The 14838-nt window shown below is 43.9% G+C and overlaps 1 protein-coding gene across 1 annotated transcript; it reads right to left on the reverse strand.

Moving 5' to 3' along the window:
* Nucleotides 1-7535: 7535 nt before the first annotated feature.
* Nucleotides 7536-8827, reverse strand: LOC129344474 (proline-rich protein HaeIII subfamily 1-like). The gene is made up of 2 exons (XM_055001119.1): nucleotides 8659-8827; nucleotides 7536-8014 (listed from the first exon to the last, which is right to left on the reverse strand). Exons 1-2 carry the CDS (start codon nucleotides 8825-8827, stop codon nucleotides 7536-7538), a joined length of 648 nt encoding a protein of 215 aa, XP_054857094.1.
* Nucleotides 8828-14838: the final 6011 nt, after the last annotated feature.

Here is a 14838-nt window from a genome sequence, read left to right on the forward strand (position 1 = left end):
GAGTGAGTGATCTTGCCAGAGGGGGGAGGTTCTGAATAAAGGATTCCATTTCTGGCTTGAGGTCCCCTCACAGAAGGGTGGCTATTATCACTGCAGCAGCTTTTGGAGTCATTTAATTGGCACAGGACCCTCGTACCCAAGCTTCAGAAATGGATTTAAAGCAGAATTGAACAAAAGAAACAGTGAGTACAACCCAAGAGGAACAAAAGAAGTAAAGATTGATATCTCCCCTAATGGACTTGATAATTGAACAAAGACCAAAGTATATTGAATTAAAGAGACAGATACCTAAAGCGGAGGAAGTAAGGAAGTGATTGGGAGTGGAAATTGAGACTTTTTGAATATAAGAGAGCTAAAAAGAGTGAAAAAGATGTTTTGTTTTGCATACCTGTGGTTTGACAGATAACGACGCGAAGGGAAGGAGTGTGGGGAATGGTGGAAAAATCGTGAGATGTTGATTGTATGTGAAAGCAAAGAGCAGAAGGGCAGGAAGTGTGCTGGGGGAGCAACGGAAGGGGAACAAGGGAAGAAGAACAATGTGGGACAGAAGACCCGAAGAGGAAGCGGAAGGTCACCATTTCGAGTGTGGGAAAAGGTTGAAGGCTTTACCATAGACTATACCATCAAGAAAAAATGCCTGACCTTTTAAAGAGGAAGCAAGATTCGCCATTTTAAGTAAGGGAAAGTTGCGGACCACCACAGACTGTACCATAGAAAAAAAAAACGCCTGACATCTTGAAGGTAATAATCGAACATTATTAAGTTTAAGATTTGTTATGACAGTTTAGAGTGACAGGTGAGAAAACGGAGTTGAGAAAGAGAGCAGACTCATGGGGTGCTAAGGCAAGTCCAACAATATCGAAGAAAGATAAAGACAGAGACTGGCCAATGGCAATTGAGAACTTGGATAAGAAAGTAACAGAGGGCAATAAAGAAATACAAGAAATGGTTCAGGAATCACAAAAGCAGATGCAGGAGGCACAGCAACATTTATTGAAGGATATTAAAGAGGCTATAAGATCAGAAGTGGCAGAGCTGGCAAAAATATTGAAGAGATAAAAAAGGAACTTCAAACTACACAACAAAAAGTACAGGAGGTGGAGATGAAAACAGGAAATTTAAAGGCAGAAACATCAGCGTTAAGTGACAGGATGGTTGTGATGGAATGTAAAGCAACAGAAAAACAACTTCACTTTAGAAGTGTGCCGGAGACAATGGGGTCTACTCTGAAACAAATCACTGTAATAATAGCAGAATTTTTAAATAGAGAAAAGGAGGAGGTGGCTGCAAATCTGGATATAGTCTATAGAGTGAACTCAAAGTACGCAGAGCAAAAGAATCTACCAAGAGATGTTATTGTCCAGTTAACTACAAAGAGAATGAAGGAGGAAATTATTAGGAAACATTTTGAATCCCCATTGGTACTTGAAGGGAAAAGGGTCAGAATTATGAAGGAGTTACCGAAGCAAGTTTTGCAAGAGAGAAAGAAATATAGAGATCTGACACAGAGACTGAAAATGATGAATATAAGATATAGATGGGAACTACCTGAAGGCCTGAGTTTTGAGTTCCAATCTGTGAGACAAGTGATCAAATCAGGACATGCAATGGAAGTGTTCCTATTAGATAAGAATAAGGACTTACCCCAAACAAGTAGACTTTAAATATGGAGTACAAATTAATTTCGTGGAATGTAAATGGACTTAATTCACCCTCTAAATGTAAGGCATTATTTCATTGGCTGGCCAAACAAAGATGTACTATAATTTGTTTACAAGAGACCCATATAAGAGATCAAGATATTAAGTATTTACACTATAAGAAATTGGGAAAAGAATTTGTGGCAGCAACTAAGCAAAAAAAGAGAGGAATTGTAATTTATATAAAAGAAGAGCTGCAACCAAAATGATTGTAAATGACAGAGATGGCAGATACTTGGCGGTGGAATTTCAATGTAATGGGGAAAAGACATTGATTTGGGGAATTTATGCGCCAAATGGTGCAAAAGAACAATTTTTTAACGAAATAAGGATGCAGCTGGATCAAGTAACATATGACCAAGTGATTGTGGCAGGGGAGTTTAATGGTGTTGTGGACTTACAACTAGATAAAAAAACACATATGAGTAAAAATAAAATGGGGAAATTGCCAAAGTCGTTTTTTGAATTTCAAAAACAAGAAAGTTTAGAGGACATTTGGAGAATCCACAACCCAAAGACAGAGCAATATACCTTCTTTTCAGCAACTCATCAATCACTGTGAAGAATAGATATGATTTGGGCAACTAAAGGATTAGCAGTGTGGACAAAAGAGACGGATATTTTGCCAAAAGTTAGTTCTGATCATAATCCTATGTTGTGGAGATTTGGCATGAGAAGGAAAAAATTGAGATGGAGAATAAATGAAGACCTCTTGCATAGCCAAGTAAATTTGGAAGTTCTTAAAAAAGAGACTAGGTGATTTATTCAATATAATGTGGATCAGGGTGTGTCAATTCATAAATTATGGGATACGTATAAAGCGGTTATTCGAGGAGTACTTATAGACTTAAATGCCAGAGACAAGAAAAATAAAGAACTGAAATTGAAAGAAATTCAAGAAAAGATAATGCAAAAAGAACAACAATTAAAGAAAAGACCAGGTAAAAAGAAATTGCAATATGAAATTAGAATACTACAGGAACAAATAAAAGCAATGGAGAATAAAGAGGTGGAATGGGAACTGAAAAGACTGAAACAAAAATCTTTTGAAGGAGCCAATAAACCGGGGAAATATTTAGCATGGCAACTGAAGAAAAAGAGAGAGAACAAAATAATAAGTAAAATTATAGAAGATGGAAAGGAGCTATTTGATCAAAATGCAATTGGAAGAGTATGTTATAAATATTGCGCGAAACTATATCAGAGAAAACCTATTGACAAAAGGTTAATGGAAGAATATTTCCATAATTTGAATTTGCCAGAAGTACCTAAGAAATTGAGAGACAAATTGAATGCTAAAATTACAATAACTGAGATTATGGAGGCGATACAAGCAACAAAAGGTGGTAAGGCGCCAGGGCCAGATGGAATTACGGATAAATTCTAGAGTTTTGGCTGATGAAGTAGTACAATTTTTGCTAAAAGTAATGAATGCAATATTAGAAGGGCAGGAAATACCGGAAACATGGAATGAAGCCAACATAACATTGATACCGAAAGAAGCACAGGATTTGACTAATGTTAAAAATTATAGACCAATATCATTGACGAACAATGACTATAAGATCTTTGCAAAAATATTGGCTGAAAGACTTAAAGCCTGATTGGTGGAGTTTATAGACGAGGAACAAGCAGGTTTTTTGCCAGACAGACAAATAAAAGACAAGAGTAGTGCTGAATGCCATGGAGTACTATGACAAGAATCCAGGAAAACAAGTTGGTTTCTTTTTTGTAGATGAAGAAAAAGCGTTCGATAATTTAAATTGGGATTTTATGATTGCTGCAATGGAAAAGATGCAATTGGGTAAGATGTTTATCCAAGCAGTGAAGGCAATATACAAAGATCAATCTGCAGCTATAGTTGTAAATAGTGATATAACAAAAAAGTTGGGAATAAGTAAAGGAACAAGACAAGGGTGTCCACTCCTTAGTTGTTTGTGATGGTATTGGAAATTTTACTTAGAAAGATACGTGAAGATGATATGATAACAGGCTTAAAGATTAAAGGTTTTTCCTATAAAGTTAGAGCATTTGCTGACGACGTTATGGTTATAGTGGAAGATCCAATTCAAAATAAGCCAAGACTGTTGGAGAAAATAAAAGAATTTGGAGATTTAGCAGGATTTTATATCAACAAGAATAAATCCAAACTATTATGTAAGAATATGTCTAAACAAGAACAGCAAGAATTAATGGACATAACAAACTGTGAAGTAGTCTGCCAAACAAAATATTTAGGTATTGAATTGATTGCAAAAAATATTGACCTCTTTAAAAACAATTATAACTAACTATGGCAACAAATAGATATGGATATGTCGAAATGGAATAAGATGAATTTGTCATGGTTGGATCCTATTGTGGTAATTAAGATGAAGGTACTCCCGAGGATAATGTTTTTAATGCAAACAATACCTATTGTTAAAGACAATAAGCAATTTGAAAAATGGCAAAGGAAGATTTTGAATTTTGTATGGGCAGGAAAGAAGCCCAGAGTGAAGATGAAGGTTCTATACGATGCCAAGGAAAGAGGTGGACTACAATTACCGAATTTGCAATTATATCAGGAAGCTATATGTTTGGTTTGGTTGAAAGAATGGATGTTACTGAAAAATCACAAATTATTGACTTTGGAAGGACATAATAAACTTTTTGGGTGGCATGCATATTTGTGGTATGAGAAGATTAAAGCTGATGCGATGTTTTTGCATCATTTTGTGAGACGGAGTTTATTTGTGGTCTGGAAAAAATATAAGAGATATTTAGATGAAGAGACTCCAATGTGGATTATACAAGCAGAAGTTGTGAATCCAAAGGTGGAATATGATGGAGAGGAGTGGATGACATATAAAGAAATTCTTAGAATGGACCATGATAAATATATACTTAGAAATAATGAAGAACTGCAGTTTCAATATGGTTGGTTTCAATATAGACAAATAAAAGATTTATATGATACAGATCGTAGAAAGGTAGGATTTTTAGAATAAAAAACTCAGAGTTAGAGGAATGTCTACTTCAAGAGGGGAAAAATGATATCTAAAGTATATAAGATTTTGTTAAAATGGTTTACAGAAGATGAGGTAGTTAAAGTACAGATGGTGAAATGGGCAATAAATTGTAACAAAGAAATACTGATGGAAGCTTAGGAAAGGTTGTGAAAAAATACTATAAAAATTTCTACATGTACTACTATAAGAGAAAATGTGTATAAAATGATGTATAGATGGTATTTAACACCAAAAAAGTTAGCAAATGGTAATAGTCAAATGTCAGATAAGTGCTGGAAGTGTAAGAAGCATGAAGGTTCTTTCTGTCATATGTGGTGGTCTTGTGAAAAAGCTAAACAATTCTGGGGGGAATTGTAGAGGTTATGTCAGATATTTTACAGAAAAATGTGATTAGGAACCCAGAATTGTTATTAAGTTTGAACCTAGAGCAATTTGATAGAATGGACAGAACAATGGTGTTCTATATGATTAATGCGGCTAGGATGTTTTATGCACAGTTGTGGAAGACTCAAGAGATACCATCAGTGGAAGATTGGATTCTGAAACTACTAAATATGGCACAAATGGACAAGCTAACAAGGAAGTTGAAAGAACAAGATACTGTGGAATATGTTAAGAGTTGGGAGAAACTTAAGAATTATGTGGGGAAAAAGTGGAACATGAAAGGCAAAATGTGGTCTTTGGATATGGTGTAGGGGTGTGCAAAGGCACAGTGGTTCGGCTTTCCCGATTCAGGTATACCCGAATCGAGAAGCCGATTCGGGAATCGCTGTCCCCGAATCGCCAAGCCGATTCGGGAATGGCGATTCGGGGCGATTCAGGAAAGCCTTTTCAATGGGAAAAAGCTTTAGGTTGCTGCTGCTAATCTCCTATTTTGTGCTTGCTGCTGCTGATCTCCATTATTTCCTATGGGGAAAAAATGAAGAGGCAGGCTGCCTTTGCCAGGGGTGGCATTTTGCATGCAAAATGCCCCCCAACCCTCAGGGGCCCTTCTCCCACCCCTCCTCCCACCCCCCACCAAGGCTCAGCCTGCTCCCACTTGGGGGGGAATTTCATGGCCTCCCTAAGTAGGTGCTCTTTTCTCTACTACTTACAGCTGGGGGAGGCTTGTCTTGCCAGGGGTGGCATTTTGCATGCAAAATGCCCCCCAACCCTCAGGGGCCATTCTCCACTGATTGGAAAGCTTGTAAATAGGCTCTGTACTGTTTGGGTATTTGGTTAACTTCCTCCTGGGTCAGGAGGGCTTGTTCTATGAGGGTAGGATTCTTACCCCAATTCTGGTCCCAAAGATGAGACTTGCATGTATCTGTTTTGAAGGTGACACTTCCAGCTGCCCAATTAATGTCCGGGTTGTGATCCCACAACCATCTGCTTCCCAAAATTAACGGGTATTTTGCTGTAGAGCTAATTACAAATGATCTTGTCTCCCAGTGTTGTCCCATGCCTGTAATGACTGGTACTGTTTCGGTAGTGACTGGATTCATATTAGTGCCATCCATCTGTTCAAAAATGACTGGATTGTAAAGTTCTTTTATTGGGAGCACTAATCCGTTCACTAGAGCTGGTGCAATTATATCTCTGGAGCACCCAGAGTCAATAAGCGCTTCCACCCGAATATGAGTCTGTCGTTCAGGATTAACTAATGTAACAGGCATGAATAGTATGGACCCTTGAGGTCTATCCACTATGGGAACTGACTGAGTGTTGATCTGCCGTTTGGGTCCACTTACAACAGATCCATCTCGTTTCCCGAACTGGGACTTTCGGGCGCCTCTTCGCCAATTAGAGTGGTCGGGTCAAAGTCCATAACTTCCTCCAGCTCTAATGCTTTTTCGGGAGGATTTCTTCTGAACGTACCTCTCCCTCGCGAAGTTCGCGGAGCGGGCGTTGGGCGAGATGGCTGAGGAAGGGTGGTAGGGGCTGGACGCCTTGGTGGGAACGGAGTTCTTTGCACAGGCCAGAAGGGACATTGCGCTGCGAAGTGGCCCCTTTGACCACACTGTAGACAAAGTCCTTGTTGCCATCTAGCATCTCTCGCTCCTCTAGTTGTGTATCCTGCCCCTCTGCCCCCTCTGACAATTATGGAGGTTCGCCGGTGGCCGCCCGATTGCTGTTGCTCAACCAGACGCACTTCTTGCATCCGGTTCTCTACTTCACAAGCCAATTGAATCCAACCCAAGAGTGTGGGGGGATTATCTTGTATGAGGGCTCGATCTAACAGTCTGGGATTCATGCCTTGCTTAAACATGATTATTTTGGTGGATTCCTCACACCTTGGGCATTTGGCAGCTAGCTGTCGGAATTTTGTAACATAGTCTCTAGCCGACATGCTACCTTGCCTGATCAATTGTAATTCCGTTCAGGCTCTGCTCTCCTCTAGTGTGTCTTCGTATTGCGCTCAGAGTGCATTCACTAACCCTTGTAGGGAATCTAATTCTGGAGCCCCCAAATCGTATAATGCTACATACCATTCCGTGGCTTTCCCTTGCAATTGGGATCCCAAATGCTCGATTTGACTAGCTTCGACTTCGAACAAGTGTCCCCAATGATTGAAAAATTGCAGGGCTTGTACTAGAAAAAATCCCAACTTCGAGGGATCCCCATCGAAAGTAGCTTCCAATTTTACCCATCCCATTGGTAACTCTTGTGGTCTGGCAACCGGTGCTGGGAGTAGGTAATATTGTACAGGTACCAGTTCTTGCCATGGCTGCCAGTCGGGTTGGCACGGGAGCGGTTGCCTCGGTGGGAATTGGGGCCTTGGCTGTGGGATCCCTTGGGGTCTTGGTATAGGAAGAGCTTGTAGTCTCGGCTGAGGCCTCAGCGGTCATGGAGCTGGAGGGCCTTGAGGAGGCGGACCTCTCGGTCTAAATGGTGGAGGAAGTCTAGGCCCTGGAAACCGTGGCTGCCCCCGTGGCGGCAGCGGGAGCACCAGAGCCTCCTCTTGCGGCTGTACCGGGTGGGCCGGAAGCTCCTGTGGCTGTTCTTGTGGTTGCTCCGCCGGCAATTCTTGGGGCTGCTCCTGCGGTTGTTCTTGGGGCTGCTCCTGCGATTGCTCTTGAGGCTGTTCTAATGGTGCCTCGTCCTCGTCATCTCGAGGTCCTCCCGGCTCCTCCAGGGGAAGTTCCTCCGGTCTCTCATTGGCCGGCCCCTGAGGTTGATCCGGTGGTTGTACTGGCTGTTGCTGGTCATCAAGAAGTATTAGCGGTTGTCCCCTCGGGACCATAGCTTGCAGGGCAGCCAGATTTTGTTCTACAACTCGGCTGGAAGCACCTTCCAGTTGGGTTGGGGCTTCCTCAGATCCTCCTACAACGAGTACGGAGAGTAGATGAACCGCATGTGCTAAGCTCTCCTCCATAGTACAGAGTCTTTCTTCTAGTATTTGTACCCGTTCTGGGGCTGCTGTGGCCCCCAATTCAGCATATTCTTGGGGAGTTTCTCTGGGAACTTGTGTAGTTTCCATATACTCTGTATAAGACGCTGTAGCTCGAGGCCAAGGCCAAATTGCTCCCATGCCCTGAGCCCCGTTACCTTGTTCTATTTCCGATCTCCCTGCCAATATTCCTTTGGCCAATCCAGTTACCGCCAAAATTCCAGCATCAACCGCCAAAGTTCGGCTTCGTAGTTGTATCCACCTCTGTTCGGTTGGCTCGCGTTGCCCCATCCACGGGGTACTCTCTGCATAATCCCAACTCATTATGTCACGACGGGAGGTTTCCCACATCTGGGTACTTTCTGCAGCTCTTCGGTTCCACTCGAGTTGATCGGCTTCTCGATACAACGGTTGGCTACCTGAATGCTCGGGGATAGAGCCGATACTTTTTTCCCATCCATTTGCGACTTGGTAGACACTGCACTTGACCTCCTTTCCCTCTTCTCGCGCGGCCTTGAGCCCCACTGCCTTGGCGTAGGTGGGGATATCAGAGGTTCTGCCGCCACCCTGGACCTACCTTCGGCTCTATCAGGTGTGAGGGTAATCAGCACAGTAGGTCTGGGCTCCGTTCCTCCCTGGATGGGTCCTGTAGGTTGCAGTCCTTCCAAACCAGGGGAGGCGTAGGGATCAAACAAAGGGTCCCTGTTGGGACCGCCCTTGGAATCCGTCTGCCCCAGTTTAGGCATTGGAACAGATGTGATTTGCAACAAAATGTCAGACTGTGGCTTATTAAAAGTTGCAATCCAGACTATCTCTTGCAATTAGACATGATTCCATTGGTTTCAAAAGATTTTACTGAATATAAACCATTATAGTCCACTGGCCAAGATTCAATATCTTGGCTGGTACACGGATGTTGTTACGAATGAAGGTAAAGGTTAGGATACAGAGTAGCATAGCCCATCATATCCCATCCTCCCCCCACAGTTCTCAAAACAAACGGCTTGAAGCTGAGAGAGTGAAACTTTCCCAAGGCTGGAAAGACTGTAGTCAAAACATTCCTCTTCTTTGAGATAACTGTTACTGGACTGCTTGTCACCTGCAAAAGAAGAGCTTAAAACACTGACAGGATTAAAATGGAGTCTCTCTGGTTAGAACACACAAGAAACGTATGTCGGACCTGACAGTTGGGGATGGATTTAGGTCTGTGAGGGGCTAATGTGGGGATTTGGGTCTGTGTGTGGCAGCTGGGGGGGAATTGGGTTTGTGTGGGGCTGTAGGGGGTGGACTTTGGGGGCTGAGAGCACCTACTTGGGGAGGCCATGAAATGTCCCCCCAAGTAGGAGCTGGCTGAGCCTTGGTGGGGGTGGGAGGAAAGGTGGGAGAAGGGCCCCTGAGGGTTGGGGGACATTTTGCATGTAAAATGCCACCCCTGGCAAAGGAAGCCTGCCTCTTCATTTTTTCCCCCATAGGAAATAATGGAGATCAGCAGCAGCAAGCGCAAAATAGGAGATTAGCAGCAGCAACCTAAAGCTATGCCCTTTTAATAGGTGAGGATAGGGGGACCTGGTTTGGGGGGCCATAATATGGCCCCCCAAAGTCCAATCGGTCTGAAACTTGGGAGGTTGTTAGAGGGGAGTTAAAGGAAGGTCCCCACCAATTTTGGCTTGATTCGGTGGGAAAATGCCTCCCTCAGGCTATAATGTTTTCATTATGCCTCTTTTCTGTCGGGGGTGGTGATTGGAGTTTTTGTGTAAGTACCGATCAGTGTGAGTTGGCTTCCTGTAGACCTTGTGACCTAACTGAAAGTTTGCTTTGCGGATGACCAAGGTATCCAGAAATGGGAGTTTTCCCTCGATTTCTTTCTCCATTGTGAATTGTATGTTCAGGTGGATGTTGTTGAGATGATTCAAAAACCCCATCAATTCTTCCTCCCCATGGCTCCAAATGATAAATGTATCATCCACAAACCGGAACCATACACTAGGCTTGTGGGGTGCTGACTCTAGAGCTGTTTTTTCAAAATGTTCCATGTAGAAGTTTGCTATAACTGGGCTGAGTGGGCTCCCCATGGCCACCCCATCCATCTGTTCATAGAATTCGTTGTCCCATTGGAAGTAACTGGTTGTCAGACAATGGTGGAATAAGGCTGTTACATCCTCTGGGAAAATCTGATTAATAAGTGCAATAGTGTCTTTTACTGGAACCTTGGTAAACAGGGATACAACATCAAAACTGACAAGTATGTCTTGTGGATTGAGTTTCAGAGAACTGATTTTGTTGATGAAATCTGCTGAATCTTTGATGTAAGACAAGGTTTTCCCGATGTGGTCCTGCAGGAGATCGGCCAGATGTCTAGCTAATTCATATGTCGGTGAACCAATGGCCTTTTGGAAACAATGGACTGTTGTCTGATTGCAGAAGGTAGTCTGGAGTAGTCTGGGGACCTCCTCCACGACAACCGCAACCTCGGCCTCAGCAGCCTCCATTGCAACTCACTCCACACGACGTTTATCCGATGCCAGCACCACCTCCCAGGCAAGAACTTCCCATGGGGTGGGTGAAACTGGAAGCTACCTTTGATGGAGACCCGTCCAAACTAGGGTTCTTCCTTGTACAAGCAGTACAATTTTTCAATCAATGGGGACATCTATTTGGAAGTGAAGCCAGTCAAATCGAACACCTCGGATCGCGACTTCAAGGCAAAGCAGCAGACTGGTATGTAGGACTTTATGATATTGGTGCCCCCGAATTGAATACACTTCAAGGGTTAGTGGACGTGCTCCGAGCCCAATATGAAGACCCCCTAGAAGAAACTAGGGCCCGGACTGAATTGCAGTCTATTCGGCAAGGCAGCATGTCGGCTAGAGACTATGTTACAAAATTCCGACAGCTCACTGCCAAATGCCCAAGGTGTGCGGAATCCACCAAAATCATTTTATTCAAACAGGGACTGAATCCTAAATTGTTGGATAGAGCTCTCATGCAAGATAACCCTCCTACGTTGTTAGGGTGGATCCAGTTAACTTGCGAAGTAGAAAATCGCATGCTGGAAGTTCGTTTAGTGGAACAACATCAACAACCCGCGGGCCAAAGGCGCTCCTCAGTTCTCGTTCGAGGAGGCAGAGGGGCTGGATACGCTACTCGTGGAGCGAGAGATGCTAGATGGCAACAAGGTTTGTGCTTGCAGTGTGGCCAAAGTGGTCACTTTGCAGCACAATGTCCGTACCGGCCTGTGCAAAGACCTCTGCTCCAATTAAGACGTCCAGCTCCCACAACCTACTTGGCGCCACCGCGCCCAACACCAGCTCCCAGATCAGCGAGGGGCAGAGGGGCTCCTCGGAAGAACCTCCCCGAGAGAGGGTTGGAGTTGGAAGAAGTTATGGAATATGATTAAACGGCTCTAACCGGGGAGGAGAATCCAGAAAGTCCCGCTTCGGGAAACGAAATGAATCTGTCGTAAAAGGACCCAAACGGCAGATCAAACCTCAGTTCGTTCCTGCTTTGAACAGACCTCCAGGGTCCATACTCTTCATACCCGTAATATTAGTAAATCCAGATAGAAAAATGCACATCCGCGTGCAAGCCCTAATAGATTTGGGCTGCTCAAGAGACATTATTGCCCCAGCCTTAGTGAATGGATTAGCACTTCCTGTACAAGAATTGGAAATGCCTGTTATTTTTGAGCAAATGGACGGCACTAATATGAACCCAGTCACTACCGAAACCACTCCGGTCGTAACCATTGGGAGGTAAGATCGTTCGTCATTAGTGCCACCGCCAAATATCCCTTGATCCTGGGAAGCCGGTGGTTGTGCGATCACAACCCCTATATAAACTGGGCAGAAGGAAGCATCACGTTCAGCCATGATGTCTGCAAAAGTCACTCTTGGGATCAAAATTGGGGTATCAATCCTACCCACAAAGAATCAGCTCTCCTCAGCCAGGAGGAAATTAACTAAATAACTAAATATTCATACTGGCCGAGGGGCGTGTTAAAAGCGGTCTTCCATTCATCCCCTGCTCTGATATGAACGTGGAAGTAGGCATCTTTTAAGTCTAATTTTGTAAAGATCTTACCTTGAGTCATGACGTTGAGAAGGTCTCTGATGAGCGGGATGGGGTATGCGTTGCTGGATGATACAGCATTAAGTCCACGAAAATCTGTGCACAGTCTTAATCCCCCATCTTTCTTTTTGACAAAGAGCACTGGTGCAGCATGTGGGCTGTTAGCGGGTCGTATAAATCCTCTTTGAAGATTCGTGTCAATGGATTTGCGGAGTTCTTCTCTTTCGTTTGGGCTCATGGGGTATAGGCAGCGAGGCAGCGAGGCGCCTTAGGCAGCGAGGCGCCTGGTAAAATTTCCACGGCACAGTCTGTCCTCCTATGTGAAGGTAAGGTATTGGCCTCTTCTTCTGTGAAGGCTTGGATGTAGGCTCTATAGTGCTTGGGTGAATTTCACAAAACAGAACTCACTTATTTAGGCTACTGCATCTCGAAAGATGGTTTGAAAATGGATCTGAGCAAAGTACAAGCAATCCAAAGTTGGCAAACTCCTACTACTCGCAAGGAACGACAATCCTTTTTAGACGGCCGTGAAAGCCTTCGACAATAAATCCTTTTTAGGTTTCGCCAACTTCTATAGAGAGTTCATTGCAAACTTTGCTCAACTTACGCTCCCCCTAACTGAACTGTTAAAAACTAAAGACAAGGGGGATAATGCCAAAAAGCTGAGTGCCAAATTGCCTTGGACACTGGAATGCCAAGAGGCATTCGACCTTCTCAAAATGCAGTTTGTTTCCAAACCCGCCCTCCAACACCCCGACGAGAATCGCCCCTTTGTAGTGCAAGTCGACGCCAGCGACACTGCAATTGGAGGCGTACTTTTGCAGAAGGGGGAGGACGGGAAACTCAAGCCCTGTGCCTTCCTATCCCAGAAATTTTCTGAAGCAGAGAGAAATTGGAATGTATGGGAAAAGGAGGCATTTGCTGTAAAAGCAGCTCTCACTACCTGGAGGCATTGGTTAGAGGGAGCCCATCATCCATTCGAGGTCTGGACGGACCATAAAAATTTAGAAGCCCTACGCAGCCCTCGGAGGCTAAATGCTAAACAGCTGCACTGGGCAGAATACTTTTCCAAATTCAATTTCACTTTGAACTTTTTGCCGGGCAAAACAAACTTTCTGGCTGATGCCCTCTCGCGCATGCCCCAACACAAAAGCAAAAGGGAGGAGACTGTAGACACCGTCTTTTCACCTACACAATTAGGGAGTGTGGTAATAACGCGCAGTCGCACTGCCCAGCCCCCTCAACCCGATCAGGGGTGGAGGTTGAAGCTGAAAGCTGAAGTGGAAAAGGAGGGGGAAAAGGTGCCCAAAGACAAACTGCAACAATCGAAACAAGGAGAATGGCTTTGGGGGGACCGCTTTTATGTACCCGACAGTTTAAGAAAAGAAGTCTTGCAGCGCTGTCACGATGCCCCTACGGCAGGACACTATGGGTACTTAAAGACGCTTCATTTAGTACAGCGACAATTTTGGTGGCCAGGCATGCGTAAGGACATTTCCCAATATGTAGCATCCTGTCCCATTTGCCTCAGTGCCAAATCACGCAAGGGCAAACCTCCCGGATTATTACAACCGCTAGAAACACCAAGCAGACCATGGGAAGTAATATCCATGGACTTTATCACTGATTTACCCCCCTCCAAAGGTCACAACTGTATTCTGGTCGTAGTGGATTTATTCTCCAAGCAAGCACACTTTATACCTTGCACCACTATACCTTCAGCTAGAAAACTGGTGGATATTTTTCTGAAACACATTGTAAAATTACATTCTTTTCCGTCTAAGGTGATTTCGGATCGTGGCGGACAATTTGTTGCCAACTTCTGGGAGGAGCTTTTACAAATGCTTGATATTGAACAAGGTTTAAGTTCAAGTCATCATCCTCAAACTGATGGACAGTCGGAAAAGACTAATCAAATCCTAGAACAATTTCTTCGCTGTTATATTAACTTCCAACAAGATAATTGGGTCAATTTGCTCCCCCTGGCAGAATTCTCTTACAATAACAGTGTACACGCCTCCACAGGAGAAACTCCATTCAAAGTCTTTTACGGCTTCCACTTCAAACCCTTCCCGTTTGAAGCGCTCCCCCCTCCTATGGCGGCTTCCAGAGACGTAACAGAATGGTGGGGGGAAGCTGCTCAACAATGGACTCAAATTGAAAAACATCTCGACAAAGCCAAAGAGGATTACAAACGATACGCCGACCACCACCGTGCGGCTGATTGGGATTTATAACCAGGCGATCTTGTCTATCTCTCCACAAAGAATCTGAAAGTGGCTCAAACCAGCCGTAAGCTCACATTAAAATTTCTTCGACCCTTTCCTGTTCGTAAAGTGATCAACAAAGTGACTGTTGCCTTGGATTTACCAAAGAATTTGCACCACGTACACGATACTTTTCATGTTAGTCTGTTAAAAAAAACCCTCCTGCAGACCAGTGGCACATCCGTGCCCCTCCAATTCCAACTTTGATTGATGATCAAACTCATTACGAAGTGCAGCAAATTTTGGACCCCAAAGTGAAAAGAAATCAGCTATTTTACCTTATCAGATGGAAGGACTTTTACTCTGGGTTTGATGAGTGGGTGAATTCTGTACATGTTCATGCTCCTAGATTCGTCAAAGCATTCCATTTTTGCTACCCACATAAGCCTGGGGGGGGGGAAAGCATCTTAGAGGGGGCAGAA

Source organism: Eublepharis macularius, chromosome 17 (assembly GCF_028583425.1).
Source record: "Eublepharis macularius isolate TG4126 chromosome 17, MPM_Emac_v1.0, whole genome shotgun sequence".
Taxonomy (NCBI): Eukaryota; Metazoa; Chordata; class Lepidosauria; order Squamata; family Eublepharidae; genus Eublepharis; species Eublepharis macularius.

Coding starts and splice junctions, on each gene's coding strand:
- LOC129344474 (XM_055001119.1), bottom strand. CDS start 8,827: ATGCCTAAACTGGGGCAGACGGATTCCAAGGGCGGTCCCAACAGGGAC. Junction 8,015..8,658: donor CACACCTGATAGAGCCGAAG/GTAGGTCCAGGG, acceptor TACTCGTTGTAG/GAGGATCTGAGGAAGCCCCA.